Source organism: Opisthorchis viverrini, assembly GCF_000715545.1.
Source record: "Opisthorchis viverrini unplaced genomic scaffold opera_v5_41, whole genome shotgun sequence".
Classification (NCBI taxonomy): domain Eukaryota; kingdom Metazoa; phylum Platyhelminthes; class Trematoda; order Opisthorchiida; family Opisthorchiidae; genus Opisthorchis; species Opisthorchis viverrini.
The window spans coordinates 490,129-509,414 of record NW_008751697.1 but is presented as its reverse complement, the minus strand read 5'-3'; the positions used below and the strand labels follow the sequence as shown (position 1 = coordinate 509,414).

Below are 19,286 nucleotides of genomic sequence, written 5' to 3'. Positions count from 1 at the left end.
ACATACCTAAGAACCAGAACTGTAAATGGATACATACTTGCTGTGCCATGATTGTATTGCTACAGGACATCGGTTCAGTATACTATCCGAATAAACTTCTCTGAACTGCTGGAGTGAAAAAAATTACGAAAAAACACGTCATCGGTTTTGCCACTAAGCTGTTTCACCTTTTCGTAAGTTCGGTGCTGCTCGCTGACCAATCGGTATATTTTAGTGTTGGCCGACAGACATACCACCCGCCCATACGTGTGACATCCTTTTCTGGTTCGCCAATTTAAGTTCCTGTTCTAGGTTTTCGGGTTACATTTGCTTTCCATTCGTCTCTTTTCTTTATCTAGATGGGGCTTTTTTTTGATATTTTTGGTACAGTGTAGTAACTGTAGTATATTGCACTCTATTATATTAAATTTCGTACATCTATCTGCAAATGGCTCGGGCTTGCACTGAAGATTCCGGAGTGTTAAGCCTACATTAGTATTAGAAGTGATATACTTCGACTCGACGATAGTCGTACTGACCGTACTGATTATGGACTGGCAAAGCTAGCTATATGTGTGTGCCTTTCGTCAGTCTTGTAACTGATATAGGCTAACAGACCACCTTGGCTATGCACTGGGCTTCAGCAGCTCAGTTATCGAGCAAATGATTAGACAATTAAGGGCCGCTAGTTGGACGCGCACATGTCTCCAACACTGCCCATCCTTTTCACCCTCCGTTACCAAAGCTCCACACAGGATACACGGCGTCCGACCGGTTGTTGGTCAAACCGAACAGGATGCACAGTTAACTCACATCTACAGGGTTCAGTTGGTGTAGTTCGGTTTGCCGGTGAATCTGGGAGCGGATGTCAACCAACTACATTCGTGTGAATTTTCGATAGCCTTCAAAGGTCATGATTTCAGGAAACGTCTGTGATCCAAAACGTTTGACGTTCAAATTCGAAAATGTGCGGGAATAGGAAATCTAGAGTGTAATGAAAATAAGCTCCTGCATTCTAGTGTTAACACAATGATGATATAAAACAGTTTTAGAGCTACTGTCCGCCCGACTTGATCTGCGGATACCTGCTAGTGGCTTGGGGGGAGGGTGATTTAATTGGGTGTGGGACTCACTCTTCTCTGCTCTCGGGCCATGTAACTGAACGGAGGTTGGTCAAAGTTTCTGAGGGCCACGTTTACTCCATTAATACGACAAGCTCCGTCGGACGAATCGGGTTGCAGCCCTGTTGGGGACAAAGGTTGTGTAGTGTTTTAGATGTCCAAATGATACTACCTTCGAAAATCCGAAATACTTCAGTGAACAAATTTCGTTTCATCTGCTGTCTGGGCTTCCAAGACGCTGCTCTGTTTTGTATTTTCGGTAATTTTTGTGCGGTTTCAGCCACCTGATTGAATTCACTTAGATCTCACCATAAACGTACTCACTTAAGTGACCTATGGAGAGTAGCTTTTGTTGTGAACAAGAATGAGAAATCTTGCATCAGCTCATGCTAGGAAGGTCGCAACCAGGACGCTGCCTCAACTAATGTGCTACACGCATCCGACGTGATGTAGGGAGATCGGATATTCCGGTCGATTATTTGGAGTGAAAAGCTGTAGTTATGTTCAGGCAGCTAGAGCATGGTGATTTGTTGAAATATTGGTCACTCAAGTGCAACCATTGGCGGTGAGCTTCGTAACCCAACCCTACGTTGGTGTTTTCCTCTGCATTGCTGACAAAACGCACAGACAATTGCAAGACTCAACCGACAGATCGACTGACAGTTGCAGGGATTTTACCGGTGGAGGCAAAGCATTGACAGGAATCTAACTGGATAAACTGAAGTTCACCGGGCTTCCCACACAGATTTTTACGGTAATTTAACCAACCAACGCACACCAGTTGCTAACAAATCTAGATGTCGAAGTTAGTAAAGTTGGTTCAGCTTAACAACAGGGCTGTACTCCTGTTAAGTCCGTAACTCAGTGAAAACTGACACGCATGAAACCTATTTGATCACATGTATTGTGTACACTGTACTCAGTACGTTTACGCGATCGTTCTAAGGAGAGGACAGTTTTCCGGTACGTGCCGTCTGGACGTTCCCGCACTCCAACGGTAATAAAAGTATGACCATTTTTAATGGATCTGAGACTTGAACTATGAATATTAGTTTGGCATTTGTGAAGCCACTAATGATGGGATATTTCCTCGTGACACCATTGGCTACTCATTCTTAGTAAGTTGGCAAATATCTTACCAGCTCCAACAGCAAAGGAGGCTTCAATTGCGTCGGCTGCCTGACCAGATATAAGCACTCTCAGGAAGTGGAAGACGTCATCGTTATAGAACAACTGAAAACGGGTGAAATTACAAAGAAGTTGATACGTATTATGATTCGCCAAAGCCAGTTTCATCAAATGACGTATTACTCAAACCACGCACACTTAGATGCGATTGGAGGTGAAAGGCTACCGTGATGGCTCAAATGTGTTAAACACCAGATTGGTCAACAGCTCCTTAGTACCATCTGTCCTTTGTACTTGGTGGAAATTCAAGCTGACATACTGCAAAGAAAATGAATGCAATGTGGTGTGCAGTCGCTTAGTTACTAGGTGTTTGACCCACACCATGATAATGCGTGCCCGGAGAAACCATAATAGTGAGATAAAAGGAGAGATTTCAGGAGATAGGCTGCTACACATTACCTAATGAGAAGGTCCTATGAAGTGGGTTCTTGTGGTGAGCTATTTCCACCACAGTCAGACGGAGAAACGGCTTTCATGCGCTTGCAGAAGCCAGATCAATTGTTTGGGTAGAGGAGCTGGCTATACCGCGATTCCAAACGAAAAATAGCGTGAACTGAATATGGCAGCGTTGATAGAACATGTGATCTTTGGAATTCAGTACCCGTGTTCACTCATCTGCAGCTTCCCATATGTTTGTACAAATCTCGGAGATTCACATTCGAATATATGGCGTGTGACATTGAAAGTTCTATTCATACAGTATATCAGGAAGGTCAAATTCCTGAAAGTAACCACTGAGTGCTCGGAGTTCAGTGTGACCCTCAGCTCCACTAGATGCTAACCAGAGAGACAACGCCCCCTCAATATGAAGCGCGTCACAACCTTGTATCAAACCCAGACAGTGAGTCAGCGTTGGACCAAATTCAGACAGTGTCCCTCTAATAAAATAGCTTGATGCCGTTGTGTTTTCGCACTCACCCTCTCGCACTCGATTGTTCGGAATAAAACTGTTGTGTTCCCTTCGGCGAGTCTTTTTCCGGCACTAGGCACTGGAACGGGGTCAACAGACTGGCGAATCAACAGTCAGGTACAACAAATTGACCAATCAGCAGATACAACACAGTATCTCAACGTGACTCCGTTTTACCCCATAATTGTTGTGCTACTTACATTATGGACCCTCGGTAGGGTACACCGTCTGTCGTAAAAGGTGTGCAAGTTGGATTTGAAAGTAGTTTGAAAAAAAGCTTTTCACTCGACGATGAACTATTCAAACATTCCTGGACAGCGGAAGCCAGACTATTGTGATGTAAACACTGAAAACTATCGTACAGACTCAGGTGTCATGGGTAGTATAGTATCTTAAACGTTACACGAAAGACACGGATACGTGTATGAATGAACCACTTACAGAGCTTAGGCAACTATACAGAAGCGTGTTGCTGAAGACGAAGCCTCTGGCGAACGGTTCACTAAACCACACGGGCAGTTTGTAGTCATTTGCATGAGTGTCCACTGAACTGAACAAATGCGCGTTCTTTTCGTAACCTATTGGAAAGAATAGTAAAGAAATTTGAAATGAAGTCTCTGAATCATAACGCTGCAGGCACCTAAAGCATGTTTGGTTGGTATGAAAGCCGCCTATTTTTAAATCCGAGTGGTTAGCTGTCTTGGTATGATACCTTAATCCCGAGCTTGGGAATCGCTTGCATACGATGAGACGTTATCAATGCGCAGTTGGGTGCACCCAACGCATCTCTAGCGGGGCGCTAAAGACTGTGCATGATGCAGCCAGAGTTACTTTACAATACCTCGTCTTGGTGTTTAGAGGTTGAGAGATTTGCACTAGGAAAAAGATTCAGCTAAACGCTTTTTGGTGTTTTTTTTTCGCAAACATAGCTGTGGATTCAGCAGTTTTGAACCGTTACCCTACAAAGAGCAAAATAGTCTCCTCACGAACTTCCTTTTCCAAGAAAGTTGGGCAGGTTATTGAAGTGTCAAAGGGTTGGACGGGTAGATAAATCCGAGACATGTTTCCTTCTTAGGTCCTGTAAAAATTATACACCATTGCAGCTGTCAGCATCCCGGGGAAAACGGTGATGCGATCAGTGGTCTGAATCACTCAAATCGTAGGGATTTATGACACGTACATCTTGCCTACTGTGTAGGTTGTGGCGGAATGAACCCACCACAGAATAATAGAATCGTGCAAGCCCAGTGCTTTCTGCTGATCATACGGCACTTACGCAGTTCGGTAGTGAAGTGAACTAACTGCTGTTCACGTTGAAGTAGCGAACGGATATTCATTGCACAGAGTAGAGTTTTTCTATCTTGAAGACAAAGGTCATCGGACTGTGAATCCAAGTCATCCTGTACATCACCAAGAATCACACATGCCATACATCGACACAGTTGTACAGCATACAAATCGGTGAAGCTGCATGGATCTCCCTGAAACGAAAAAAGGATGCTGGCGTTTGACGAGTGGATTAGCCCACACAAGGCGTAGGTAAACAGTACAACACACGAATGATTTCAATCCACATGTTAGTGATAGACCTCCGAGTAAACTGCGTAGACAAATGACAATTTGTAGACACTGAAGTGCCAACATTTCTGCCACTGGCCAACGTCAATAATCCCCATTGAAAATGCCACAATGGACTAACACTACTACGAACCCGCGTTCGAAAAAAACATTAAAACTGACCAACTAACTAAATGCCATCAGGATCCCTCAACCATGGAAGCTAAATCAACTTGCATCTACTGGGTTTTACGTTCACAAGGACAATCCCTTCAATAATTGGATCAGGAAAACATGAGAAATAAGCTTGTGGCCACCGCTTTTGCCTCTAACAAAAAGTAGATAAAGATACTCGTGTCATATAATCTTGGAATTGGTGTCAAAGTTGGTGGCTCTTACTCAATACCACACTGGACAAGCAGAACCTTTGGACGACAGTGGCAACAATAACCGCAACCACATCGATTTTCCCGGTGCATTACGGGTGAATAATATATTTTTCAACTGAGACTGTCCCAAGAGTTTCGCAAGATGCACAGCTGGCGATTACCTTTTAGGATGAAAACGCTGTAGACGGTTTCTTAGCTTTCTAACACGACTGGTTTCACTTGTAGTGTCTATAATCCGTTGTCACATTTACTATTCTTCCTGAACTTGAACCACACCTTGTAATTGTCGTTCACATTGTATCAGGACTTTTGTTTTAATGTTACGAATACACAATTTTCCGGTGCGACCTGCTGACTTTTTCCTGAACGAGTGTATTTACGCTCCATTGAACTGTTCGTTGACTGCTGAACCAGTGGGACTAAATCTCTGTGTTTGTGTCAACTGTTGAACGTCACAATAAATCCCTGTGACATTTTTTAGCCGTGAATAATTTTCCTACGGTGGAATATATCACGCACGCGCAACCATCTGTGGGAAATTTCGACAACTGAATATTTCCTCTCACAGCCAGTCACTGCATTTGGATTGGTGTGGTGGACTAGTGGATCTACACATTCGTGAGTCCCCATTTGACTACTCATTCCTTTCCTATTGTGATTTTGTGATTTTGTGTTGGATTGATTAAGAACATTCGAAGAATGTATAGAATGAAGTCATGGCTCAGACATGAATGATTTTGACATCATAGCTGCACAACGTTTGGTGTTGCAGAACTACCCAGTTCAACCGACGTTATCCTTAGCCGTTGTGGTATTGTCTAAATTTTTCGCACTGTAGATCTTGAAAAAAGCAATCCAACCAAACAATCAACATAAAATTCTATGGATAGAAAAATGATATTCCAGACAGTTGCTTTACGAGAATGGTAATAATGACTGATGGCTGAAAGTATTGGGAATATCTGCCTGGGGCAACTCGCATCAACTCCTGCAATGCGCGGTAATTCAAAATGCTAGCATTCATTCGGGGTTCACATGAAACTACCGGGAGGAACAGATGACTAGAAACCATACAGTGGAACCTAACAGGATTCTGAAAACCGGTTTTGGAAGCAGCCAACACGTTCCAATATGACCAGCATCGTTTCTGACAGGTTCAACTAGATCAGTCGTAATTATGCTTAATCCAGACTAAGTAAATCGAAACATTCTAAGCTTACACATCAGACAGATAAGTGAACCTCACCAAAGTGTTTTAATCGTATATCTTATCACAAAAACAGTTGTTCTACCATCTGGATTGAGAAGTTCTTTGAAACCTGTTCTTATCCACCAGAACTCGAAGCTACTGTGAGGTTGGTCACTTTGTGCTTTCTAGAACATCTCAATACGAGAACTTGACAGAATGGGGGAGAACAAGAGACAAAGTACAAACTCACATTCACGAGAAAGATTCTTGGTAGATTTTTCAGCTTTGCCCATTCATATGGTCCAATAAGCTGACTGTTTCCAAGTATGACAATATCTTGCACTTCGCGCCAGTGAAATCGAAATGGCATGATCAGATTTTCCAAGTTAAGGGCACCAGTTGCAGGTGTGCCGACAATACACACGAGGAAATGGTGACTGAAATTGTATCCCTCAGCCTGTTTTGTGGTCTGTGGTAATACGATACCAGATGAAATGCAATAAGTAAGCAAGACCAATGGTTAGGCTTGTCAAGAGGAAATATCAGATGAACCGAGTCCATTTGGACTGATCGGTGGTCAGTTTGCAGGTTCACATCACTGGGCAATCATCATTGCTAGCAGCATAGATATTGACCCGATGAGAGCTGCATTTCAACTTCTCAAAAAACATGGTTTGTAATGCGCTTATTTGCGCCAACTTATGCACGTCTTGCAATAACCAGGCGCCACTCAGAATTCCAGCGAGAGACATATGCCTGTTCAAAATGTGCATTTCATGTTCATCCAGTTAAACCACAATGCATCATATCGAAAAACCCAGCGGATTGAACTTTACGGTGTCGATCGGATGAAGTGCTGTATTATACTAACAAAGTATCATCATAATTAAGTCGTTTTACGACTCTCCATAGTGTCTGTGAGTTTGTTCGTCTATCTCACTTCTTACGGTTAACCACGGATGCACAAGCTCACTTGCGGTATCACATCTGCCCTCGAGCAAAGCATATACAGACCTCTAGTTGCTTAGCCACTGTTGCTAAACCAGTATGTAAGAAATTACTTCCGCCCGTGAATTCTGCTATGGGCAACAGCCTCGATCCCTTAGTGAACATGAGTAGAAAAATAACATCGTGTGGTGCGCAGTTGGTAGACATAGCACTAATCTAACTTGGTCTTTCCCACAACGGCATATATAAAGTAAACTGCAGCCTGGTGATTACCCTGGAGGATTGAACGTTTTGAACTGTGATCAGGCCGAAGGTTTCTGCAGAACTAGGGTTTTCCTCCTGCATACGGTGATAACCAGTCTTCATTTCAGAATGGCTTGAGGAACAGTCGGCGGATTCTAAAACTTCTCTGAAATGACGCCTTCTTGATCGGCTTCAGGCTTTTTTGATTAACTGGTCGGTTGAATGTAGCTACTACTTATTAAACAACATACAGCAATGAGTTCGACCCCATCCAATCGACAATACAACGCGTATTTCTCGAAACCTAATGAATAACCGTGGTTAAATCTCATAGAGAAAACTGCTCACAAGATTGCTGAAAGATCTTCCAAACCAACGACCGATTTTGCCTTTCTTGGGTCTCAACAGTTAGGCACACCCTCGAGTTTCCGTCAAACTTATGTTCTACCCGTTCACTGCTTGGATTTCTCGAGGTTGCAGTTGTCGATCATATAGCTGCTTGGTTTTCATGCCGTCTTTAAGCAGCAGACTTTAATTTGATTCTGACCAATGAGGAAAACAATGCCTGAACTTGAAGAATTGAAATTGCTTACAGAATGACCATCTTATCCACAGAATTTTCCGTCGTAAGTTGCCCTCTCACGCCATGAACTTTTGCATTTAACCGCTTGTTGCAGTGTATATCTATTATTGGTAAATTGCTTTGACACGGAAAATGTTCGTATCCTCTAAATAGTAACAGGTGCGACTTGGCAAACACTACACTGCGGGTGATAGGATGGATACGTAGATGATGGATACCTGTTTCAAAGGTTAATGGTCCACAGAGGTGTTGCGACTCTGTTTTTTTACCTTTTTCGTAACTAGAATAGGGACACGAGGTAACAAGTAGTCTCGGCAAATTTCCACGATACCAATTTGGAGAACTCTACCAAACACCTATTACTAAGTTATCCTTCTAGAAAATGCTTCCTGGTTAGTTTTCACACATTCTCCTTGTCATCGTAATACCATTGAATTCATGCTTTAAAATGAATAGAATGGGTGAAAAAGCATTGCCTTCGATTACATTTATCTTGACTTTGGATAGCTTCATATTCCTTGTGTATGCAAACAAGCCCTCCTTTAACTCATTTTTTGAAATACATGCCTGTGTGCAAAATTGATCCAACTTTCAAAAGCTCACTTAATACACTTGGGTTTACCATACGTCTCTTCGCATAGACCGAGTATAACCTGCACGTTTTAAAGATCTCTTTCAGTAGTGTTATAAGCAACATGAGAAAATCAAATTTACATTGCAAAATACAGCTAAACAAATGCCAAACTCACGGCCGAACAAGTTCACATTGAGATGAAATCCAAGTTCCCTACTACGCAAAGCTATTTACAGTCTCCGCTAGACTGTGAAAGGCAGTTTAGATGACTTTTCTGGAACCGTTTGAATGATCAATGTGACAACCATTGGTGGTTAGCAAAACCAAACCTCGATAAAGCAATAAGACTTTTCGTTTTGTCGGACGAGGCTTTGTATAGATAAAGCAGTATTCTCGACAAATACACTCATTTGCTTATCAGTTTGGTCATTGCGAGAGACTCAACTAAATCTCTCGTCTATGATATTCTTTAACTGAATCTGTCGCACAAAGGCTGTCTCGTGTTTCGCTCGGTTGTCGAGACATTGAAGCGTATTTGCATGAAGGAAACTAGCTGCAAGTTTGCCTAAAACTCTTCGTCAACCTACGGCTAGCTTCGCCTTTCTTGGGGACTCATCGGGTAAGCGCAGTTCATGAGTTTCCATCTACTCCCCATCCAACTTTGAATGATCTTCTGCTTCAAATGTGACTTCGTTCTTTTATATTCATATTACAACCACCTCTTCGTATGTGTCAATCGGACAATGAAAATTAGGTTAGGAAGGTGGAGACAATGACTATGCAAGGAAATGCAGCAGATTTTGTAAATCAACTCGAATCGGCGGAAGAAAGTCTGTTGCCTATTTCAGGCTGTAAATTTATGTCTTCAAACTGGCTGAAATGGTGTTGATCGGTGGAGGCCGACATGCCAGGAAATGCGTTGTAAACCTTGTCTAAAAACGGCTTTATGACATTATCAAAATATGAAGATCGTTATGATGAAGGACCGTTGCACAAGGTACGAACTTACTGACCAGAAGGTCCGAGGTTCAACCCCACCTCAGCATCTCGTTATGATGAAGGACCGTTGCACAAGGTACGAACTTACTGACCAGAAGGTCCGAGGTTCAAACCCAACCTCAGCATCTCGGCTGCGTTTGTCTAGGCTTGGGCAACCAGTGGATATCTCAGCCCTCATACTTCGAGTGCCATCACAGGTAAGCACTGAAAGGATGTTACAGTTGAGCACTGTTTGATTCTCAGAGGCTTGTATTAAGTGTTCATCATCTGAGTACATTCATCACTTCTACTTCCGTTAACTGCCCGCTTATGAAGTCATGACGTTAGTGATATTTGAGTACGGGTTCAGACAGGAAGCTTAAAGTTGACGTACAGCTTTCTGGAGTAATATGTTTTGAATTGAAAACTCCCCACATTATACATAAAATGGTAAGAACTGCCCACAAGATGTCATTCGCACAAGCAGAGGCTAAGAAGATGATAAGTAAAAAGAAACTGTTTTTACGAGTCAGTAAACAGGGTGGGTCGACCATTCAGCCGGGAGAGACTTGAGCGCAAGCGAATTAAAATAACACCTACTGTGGCTCAATAAACCGATCAGTTTTTATTCACTGTACTTGGTTTCTGCTGTTGACGTTCGATTGAAAACCGTCTGACGGTCACCCAGAAGCCAAAAGTTCTACTAAGGCATTGAGGATTCAGCAGTCCACTCTGCGAAAGTATATCAGAAAGCCATTTGGGACACCGCAGAAGCACAATAAGGGCAAGTGCTGACGAGCCAGTCCTATATCTAAATCGGCCAAAATTCCCAAGGGAGGAACCTTGCCACTTTTCAGTAGTCTCCAGCTATGACGGAAACTTATGGTGAGATTCTTATCATAGAACGTTTCGTGCAAGAGATGGGAATCGCAACACTTGAAAACATCAAAAAGATGTTGTCGATGTTGCAGGGAAGGATACCACCCGGGAACTTACAGGGTAGGCGTTTGTTATCAATGTTAGTATTGCAATTTGTGATCAGATTCGTGTAGAACAGAAGCACATGTCAGAAAATGCTGTTGATGAGTTACACAGGACTGTAAAGGTATTCGACAACTTTGGTCAAATAGATGTATTCAATGTCGATAAAACTCGGGTATTTTATTCTTCTTTACCTCCTAAGACGTTGGAAGGAGGGCACTGGGCCGCCCACGGGAACTAAGCACCCAAAAGTCGACTTACTCTGCCACCCTCTGAAAGTCTGAAGGGAGAAAAACTAAACCAATTTCAACAGACCCTTATAAATCCCAAAGATGTGTGAAGAGTTTTGAGTTAACATATATCTTCCCGTAGATGAAATTATTCATATTGTGTTTGGGGTTGGCTGTTAGGCGTTCGAAAAAAGACATATACTCATATTCGTTGACAGTGCTCCATCGCAGCGGATGCAGAATGAATATTCCGATGTACGGTTAAGATTCTTGCTTGCACTTCCATCGTCCGGTCACGGGGACCAAGCTGAGGTCTGGTCCTTCAAACCCAAGTGTCGACAAATTCTGCTTGACCTTGTAATCAACCACATAGAAAACAGTGTTGATGAGCATTTGTTTCGCCACATTAATATGCTACCGGCAATATGACTTATTCGACAAAACTGGAACACCGTTCATGCAGATACGATAATGAGTGATCTTTGGATAAGGGTTTTTATGTCGCTTGAGGACGTAAGTAGAAAATGCTCAGAACATACCGGATCTGACACGTTATTTCGTCTAGAGGCTAACCGTGATAACAATACAATGGGTTTGAGTAGAATGAGCAAATTATCGCCTAACTTTCAGAACTGGACGCAAAAAGTGATCAGCACCGTTTTATGTGAAAAAAATGCTTCTCGTGAAGGAGAGGAAGGAGATAATGACTTCGAGAAGTCGTCACGGTGGTTAGTCGTTCATCTGTAGCACCCTTTCAGTGCCAAACTGCCATGCCACCCGAAGGTTGTACGAGGGTCGCCCAAGCCTAGACAAAGGAAGTCGAGAGGCAAAGGTCGGGTTCAAATCACGGTCAGTAAATTTGCGCACTAACCACTTGAACCATTTCACCTTCATATAATGACGTTAAGGAAGTATTGAGCTTGATAATACAGGCAGCTAACTCGGCGTTTTGAAACCCTTTGCAATTAGGAACTGCTTGTCATCTAAAAGTTGCATAGGGAGTAACATTAAACTAAAATCCTATTTTCGGGACATATGTTGGCCAGTAAAAACGAACGAGGCATTTTATGATCAATGGTATTTTGGCAAATAAATCGTTGAACAGAATGAGTGCAAATATCTGATTTGTCCACTGCATTCGGAATGTTTACGAGAGGATAGGAAAAGTGGACTTGTTTGTTGATGTCAAATTTCATCTTTCGTCGTGAATCCCACCACTCGGATGCCCACTGTGACGATGACCTAAGTAGATTTTAGAATTGCCAACCAAACACTCTGTATGGAACTGTCGTAGGTGAGTATGCTGGCAGAGTGTGTAGCGAGAGACTCGCGTAGACATTCTGAAACAAGTTGACTGGCCCCAAAACCGCCCTCAGGGTTGGGTGTGTCCTTTGGGTGGTGTGCAGCAACACATTCTCAGGATCACATCGTGGCGTGTCTAACCGATCCCAACAAGATATATTCACATTCTCAGGCTTTCCGCCGAAACGGGTTGATATTAAATGAACTACTGTGTTGATCATTAAAGGAGCCTATCCGCGTCAGTCATGCCATGTTTGGCTTGCTCAACATGTGCAAGGTTGATTATGTTTATGGAAGGTAGATTAGCCCGTGATTCATTCAAATATGACTGCAAGCGGAAGCTTAATTATTTTGTAAGGTTGCTTATCTCTTTAGTGATTATCAATAGCTGAAAGACCAGATGCCCAATGTTTCTAGTCATTTTGTTAAATTTTGACTTCTGACCATCACCGGTTTCTGAAGCCTCTCTATATAAACCCTTGGATCAGTAAGTCGATCAAACAGCGCAGCCATGAATAACCTTCCTTGGAAGCGTTTTATTTACTTCGGGAAATAGTTTTGGATGAGTGCGAATCTCACGAGAAGACTAAACAAGGCGAAATGGGTTTTGCCGTCAGGTCAATGAGTTTGACTTGTAGCCATCCCCTCACCACACACATGACCGCACAGTTCACCGCCACTCGCTAGAGCACGAGATTTGTCCTTTTTCTTACACTCACAAATCACGCCACAGAGTAGTGACCAACTTGACTACACAGCTCACAGTCAAGCCCCTGATCCCAATACTCGCCTCCTTTCCCTACACGTATAAATCACGACACAAGGGTGGCTCATCTGACATCGACTGTCTACCCTCTGACAAGGTAGCAGCAAGTCANACCGCACAGTTCACCGCCACTCGCTAGAGCACGAGATTTGTCCTTTTTCTTACACTCACAAATCACGCCACAGAGTAGTGACCAACTTGACTACACAGCTCACAGTCAAGCCCCTGATCCCAATACTCGCCTCCTTGCCCTCCACGTATAAATCACGACACAAGGGTGGCTCATCTGACATCGACTGTCTACCCTCTGACAAGGTAGCAGCAAGTCATGTGCTGACACCCACACACACGCAAGCGTTACTGCGTATAGGGTAACAGCACAGTAACACAACACAACCCAACAGAGCTGCATACGTCGTCCAACTCGGAGCATAGCCGCTCAGGACTTACGGCGCCTCAAACACGGATATTCAGGAAGTACGTGTGGCTGCTACAACAGCGAAGATGACACGAAACCTGCGTCCGGACTTGAAACAGGAGTTATCAGCCTGCACCTGCAATACGGTATGTCTCTTGTTCACATATATACCTATTGTAACCATTTTACTTAACAAGCTGACATTGTTGGTCCTCCCCGTTTTTTTGTTCATCTAACTAATTTTTGGGTTTGAGTAGAGCATTACCAAACTCAATTTATATGGATCGTTGGCGGTTATAGGAGAACATCAGGGTTGTACCAAGAAGTGGAGCATCACAAGACTGGCATTCGTTTCGACTGCTGCATCAGGTCAGTGAAGTCCAAAACATAGAAATCTAACACTGTTACACTGTTTAACACTGTTGTTAAACAGTATCAAGGCACTTTTGCACGTCTGATCCGGGAATAAGGGTGGAGACAAAAAGGGAAGTCAGGATAAAAGGCACGCAATACCGATGGATTATGTTTGGTAGGGAGGGTTAAAGCCATGAGGCATATGGATGGACTAGGGACCACTCAGAAGGCGTACCAGAGTCAGGCATACGTAGGTTATTGGGTCCAAAATGACGCAGCATAGTACTTGAATGTTGTTAGTTCGGGCTCCTTCACAAATACAGCGCAGTAGTGTGCTTTACATTCGGAAGACTGAGTTCAATGGTCTCCTCTGTTTAGCTTATTACTGTAGTGCCACGTTTTTATCAATTCGACCTTATCTTGCCCATTTAACGACAGGCAGCACTGATGCCGTCGTATAGGACTGTATACACGTAAATCCACCGACCATTTAGTAAGCGCGACCAGCAAGTTAAATAATAACTCAGATTAACACATGCCGGTACTCCACGTGGCCCTGTGAAGCAATAGGAAATCTACGGGCCAAAAGGGCTGGAATTCAGCGTCCAGCTGCTACCCAACGTTGTGTATAGATAAACGAGAATCTTCCTGGGTCGGGCATCAGTGTGACCTGTTCCAGAAAAATCGGACATATGTGTGAGATATTTTGGCATGCGCAGACTACGGCATTTTAGGGAAAATCGTTGGCCTGGATCGGACCATATAAGGTTTGACCGCAAATAAATGCTTACGTCTCAGAAAGCTGCAACATGTGGCAGACTACGAGGTATTCAGAAAAAGTACTTTTTCGTTTAGGACAGGGAGCACGCGAACAAACGAACGACGCTTACCAGTTTTGCTTTCGCAATCGAGACATCGTGCACCCAGTGAAATGAACCGGTTCTGTCAACCATGTTGGATCTCTGTTCCTTTGTCCCTTTGTTTCGCCGTGAGCTGTGTCGCTGGACTAGTTTTTGAGGTGTTTGAGATCGTATGGTCAATGCGCGCCGCAAAGTTGTGCGATCGGTGGGCGGTCCACCGTTCAGCATGTTGTACAACACGGTCTTCGTCTTCGAGGGCATGGGAGCTGACGTCGATATGGAATGTCTATAGGCAGGCGGTAGATCCCTTAGGTTAAATTCCGAATTGATGAATCCGTATTTTTCCCTGGAAGGGAGATAAATAAACTGTTCTTGAAAAAGACATTCATGTTTAAGACTGGGTGGCTACGTTGAATCCCCCTCTTAGAAACTGACAACTTATAACATAAGTGCATGTTTTTAAAAACCAAATATGTTAACTTATTTGTAATCACGGTAACAAAGAATGTTTAAGACGCATGATAATCATGAGAGAGGCCCTTATGTAATCAAAATACAAATATCAAAATTCCGGCTAAAAGTTGCTTTACACAGAAGTATCAGGTTTAAATACTGTGATAAATTAAAGACTCGGACTTCCAATTAGAATGTAAACATGGTCGTAAGTAGCCAAAACAGTGTCCTTAATCAGTTAATGGTGAAACTTCCAGATATGATCTGGCTTTTGGACTGGCGTATTACCTACGTGAGTTACAGGCTTACGGCTGATATGGTGGTATAAACTCCATTACTCGTGGGCCTACGAAAAAAATTCCTCTCTAATCAATGATGTTTTGGTGAACCTGCGAAAAAATGCCCAGAATAATTTGGCATCCAACCTTAAAATGGAATCAGTGGATTCTGAAGAGGGTATTGATAACCGCAGGCAAACTCCTACGGAGGTCTGTTGGATTTGGCGAGCCAGCAGAAACTTGGAATTTTCCCTTGATATAGAAGGCCTAAAAACGAGATTAATGATATGTAGTGATCGTTTGTTCGTTTATCTAAGCACCATGAAACCTTCGGACCCCAGAATCCCATGATTTAAAAATGTCTGATCACAACTAAAATCAGCTGCTTTGCAAGAGAACATTGGTAGCTCATGTTGTAGTGATGGTCGTTGGTTCATCCGCTGAGCGGAACAATTCCGTTGAAAACGTTTTATCACCAGTCGAGTTGACGTCGTCGCTGCGTTGAGGTTGGGCAGCAATCCAATCTCCGGTCCACTTCCAACCTGAATGCAGTTCCACTCACAACACACTGACAAGGTCGCCTCGATCGATGATGAAACGTTTGCAACCACTGAATTGTCCAGCTCAGTGAAGAAGCCAACGACCGTCGGATCTGTTGCTTCCATTTGGGACGGTCTTCAGGAAGTAAAGTGACACCGTCCTGCAAGATTCAGGTAACTTCATTGTACAATCCAGGCAAAGAGACGCTGAAAGTAGTACGGAAGCACAACTGTCGTGGATGTAAAATGGCACAGCACGAAATTCTGCTTGGACTGCACGTCTGCATGTCATCATTTCCTGACAACTAGCTTGTCGTCTTTAACCTCATTCTTCGGCGTACTGCAGGCAAGAGTGATGCAAGGCTTAATGCCGTCCACATCACTGACGTGTCGTTTCTACATTTTTGTCGTTCTGTTCGACTGCTAAAGAGAACCTAATGAAGGGTACGTTTACAGCAAACAAATCTCTACGTTTAAAGGAAAAAGAGTCTGACAACAGCTACATGCTTTTCGGTCGAGTTTGGCTACATGGATTTGGATGGATTATTTTCAGAAATGGCCCAAGAACAATTTGTATCGGAATTGCTGTGAAAAATCTCGAAACTTGAAGTTTCTTCTCAGCTAAGCCGGCACTCCCAACTAACATTATTACGGCCTGAAAATAAACTTCTATACTTTGCGGTTTACTTATCCACAGTACTGCAAGCGTGTATCAATATACGCCACATTATCACCGCCATATTAGCAATACGGTGTTGCTCGGCGTTACTTTGTAATTTGTAGAAAAATGAGCTTGTGGTATTCAACTTCCTCTGTTTCAAGTGTCCTAATTCCAGTCTCGTGTTTTCTCTAATACTGGCCACAGGTTAAAATAGTGTGGTTGCACCTACAGAACAGAATAATCTTTCCAGTGTGGAGTCCCAAATAAATGGTTGGCAAAGTTCAGATTATGAGGGTCTTAGACCTGAAACTGAAGAGATGAAATTTGAAAACAGCAATACGCACGTCATTCGCGAAGCGTACAGAAGTTCTCAACCGATCAATAAAAAACCGCCAAAATATGACGCTGCGCAAGCTTGGCCGAGTGGAGGCATGCTGGGCGGTTTCAGACTGATACTACCGTGATTGGCGTGTTCACCAAGTGAAACGGAATAAATAGCCAGATAGCTTACCATGACATTTCGGCTTTTCGCGATTCTCCAATTTGCTCATACAAAGCCAAATCTGTTGGAATGTCAGGTGGAAATGACTGAGGAATGTCCACATAACACGGATAAATATGCGTGATTTTGATTAACAAGGGAAATTAAAGTGAGGGCTACAATCACCTTTGCTCCAGCATCAACTATGTGCGTTTCAAGCTTATTGACAATCGCAGCAATTCACACAGATTCACAATCATTTATCAACCCGATGGTCCACCTTTACTTGTCGCGGTGAACTACAACCCTATTTAGTCGATGATATAATCATGCGAACCTGGAAATCGAAATGCTATGCGAATGGGTGCATTTTGCAGTTTGTGTCGAGGCAAAACATGAGGCTGAAGGAAACTCTTATGAATCCACAGCGATCAGCAGTTGTTCTTCTTGCTTGTTCTGACTACTCATTGATAGCTTGACTTAGGCTGGTTCAACAATACGCCGTCTTGCTTCCTTGCTACTCGTTCCCTGGTTCTTGCTCCCACTAAAGCCTACTTACCTTCTAGTTACTAATATCAAGATTTATGTTGCCTATCTGTATCTGCTCGCAATTTCATACCACCTTCACCTCCTGGTAAGTGTCTGGTCTAATGGAAAGCCAGATGGATTGGAGATCGAACTCTGAACCACTCGGAAGTGAAACGAGTTCACTATATCCTGCACCAACTCGACTACTCCGCCAATCCTGTTTCTTTGTATTACTTTTATATTGCATCTTATCTGACATTCTTTGTTGAGATTTTGTTTTAAACCGGCCTAAGTTAGCATTCCGTGCTGCTGAGTTGCGCCGTCAGCTAAGCACTGCAGGTATGTTAAATTTGTACCAAATTCACTTGATAACTGTTTTCCAGACAGTTTCCTTACTTTCCTAAACGTACTAACTGTTTTCCGTGCTGTTGAGTCCGCATACGGCATACGGTGCTTACTCGCTGGTACTTTAAGAAAGCCCTGTTCCTTATTTCACCCATACCGATTGCGCTATGTTCGGCTTAATTTATGATGTTTATTAACCAATTTGTTCTTAGAATCAGTTCTCAATACAACAGCTAGTGTCCTTATTCGTCTGCACCTACTGCTTAGCAAATACTAACTGCATGTACTCCGATAGCTTTAATCTTCCTGCAAAATCCTTGGTCGTGATCCTTGGCAGTACTACGTAGGTGGACATGGCAAATGACGTTCAACTAATCCTATAGTTTACATTAAGTCAAACGGTAGTTAAATTAGCTAATGTTTCTCTCTATGCTGATAAATTCCTGGGCGCATACTATAAGCGTGTGCATAGTGTAGTACAACGTATAAGAAATGATGTTTACTTACCTCTTTCGATAGTCACTTTATGACGTCGTTCATTCTTTCGTTTACGACAATCACACTGGCGTCCAAGTTCGTGAGCAAAGCAGGACGTGCAATAATTCTGAAGTCTGACGCAAAACAAAACGTCTACTTTTATGAGAAAACAGAAGTACGCAGACTGATAAGACCAATCAAATGTAGTTATTGGGTTAATGAAACAGTAGCATCGACAAAGATTCTTCAGAATAAATTTTATCTTCGCGAAGCAACCCACTCATCCAAAAAGAAAACCTTTTAATTGCAGCACTTATCTTATGTAATTTTAGGGGCGAGTTTTCACGTCCCGAGAAGAACGGACGCTGTCATACATGAAGTAAAGAGTTATTATACTTCTACTGATTCCGAATGTGAGGTATGCAATGAAGAAATAGGTAAGGGATTTAACAAGAACTCACTGAAGGGCCTCAGGATAATTCTTCGCAATCACGATGGCGCGCATGGTGTTAAAATCAATGCTACAGGTGACTTCAGATGGAATCAAAACCATTTCGGGGGGATCGGAACGACGTACTGCGACCACAATGATGTTCCATTTTTCATAAGCAAACCTGAGATGGACAGGGGATCATATGCACAACTGGTATGATAACATTTCACACAACTGGTCATAGATTTATCTGGCTACTAACTTTGAGGTGTGAAGTAGTTTCAAGAAGAGTCTCACGATTTACCAAAATCTCCACAGTAATCCACCTCTAATAGATGGAATGGATGCACTCAAAGTGAATAATTGTCATCATCATCATCATCACTGTCAGCTGTAAGACCCGCGTACTCGTCGTACAGTGGTTGTAGCTGCCGCAGTTTCGTTCACCGATGATTCGGGGGGGGGGTAGGTACCTGCTCATTGGAGGCGGGAGTTGATAAATTAGTGCGTAAATACAGCAT

General features: G+C 42.9%; 1 protein-coding gene across 1 annotated transcript in view; it reads right to left on the bottom strand.

The window, feature by feature from the left end:
- Positions 1 to 19,286, bottom strand: part of T265_03020 (hypothetical protein) — a gene marked incomplete at both ends in the record, with an annotated part of 24,587 nt that extends 5,301 nt beyond the window's left edge. Inside the window, 10 exons of the mRNA XM_009167409.1 lie at positions 1,113 to 1,222; positions 2,240 to 2,333; positions 3,640 to 3,776; positions 4,475 to 4,679; positions 6,584 to 6,802; positions 14,601 to 14,916; positions 17,013 to 17,064; positions 18,363 to 18,466; positions 18,794 to 18,946; positions 19,213 to 19,286. Coding sequence (XP_009165673.1) covers positions 1,113 to 1,222; positions 2,240 to 2,333; positions 3,640 to 3,776; positions 4,475 to 4,679; positions 6,584 to 6,802; positions 14,601 to 14,916; positions 17,013 to 17,064; positions 18,363 to 18,466; positions 18,794 to 18,946; positions 19,213 to 19,286 — 1,464 coding nt within the window. The remainder of the gene's footprint in view (positions 1 to 1,112; positions 1,223 to 2,239; positions 2,334 to 3,639; positions 3,777 to 4,474; positions 4,680 to 6,583; positions 6,803 to 14,600; positions 14,917 to 17,012; positions 17,065 to 18,362; positions 18,467 to 18,793; positions 18,947 to 19,212) is intronic.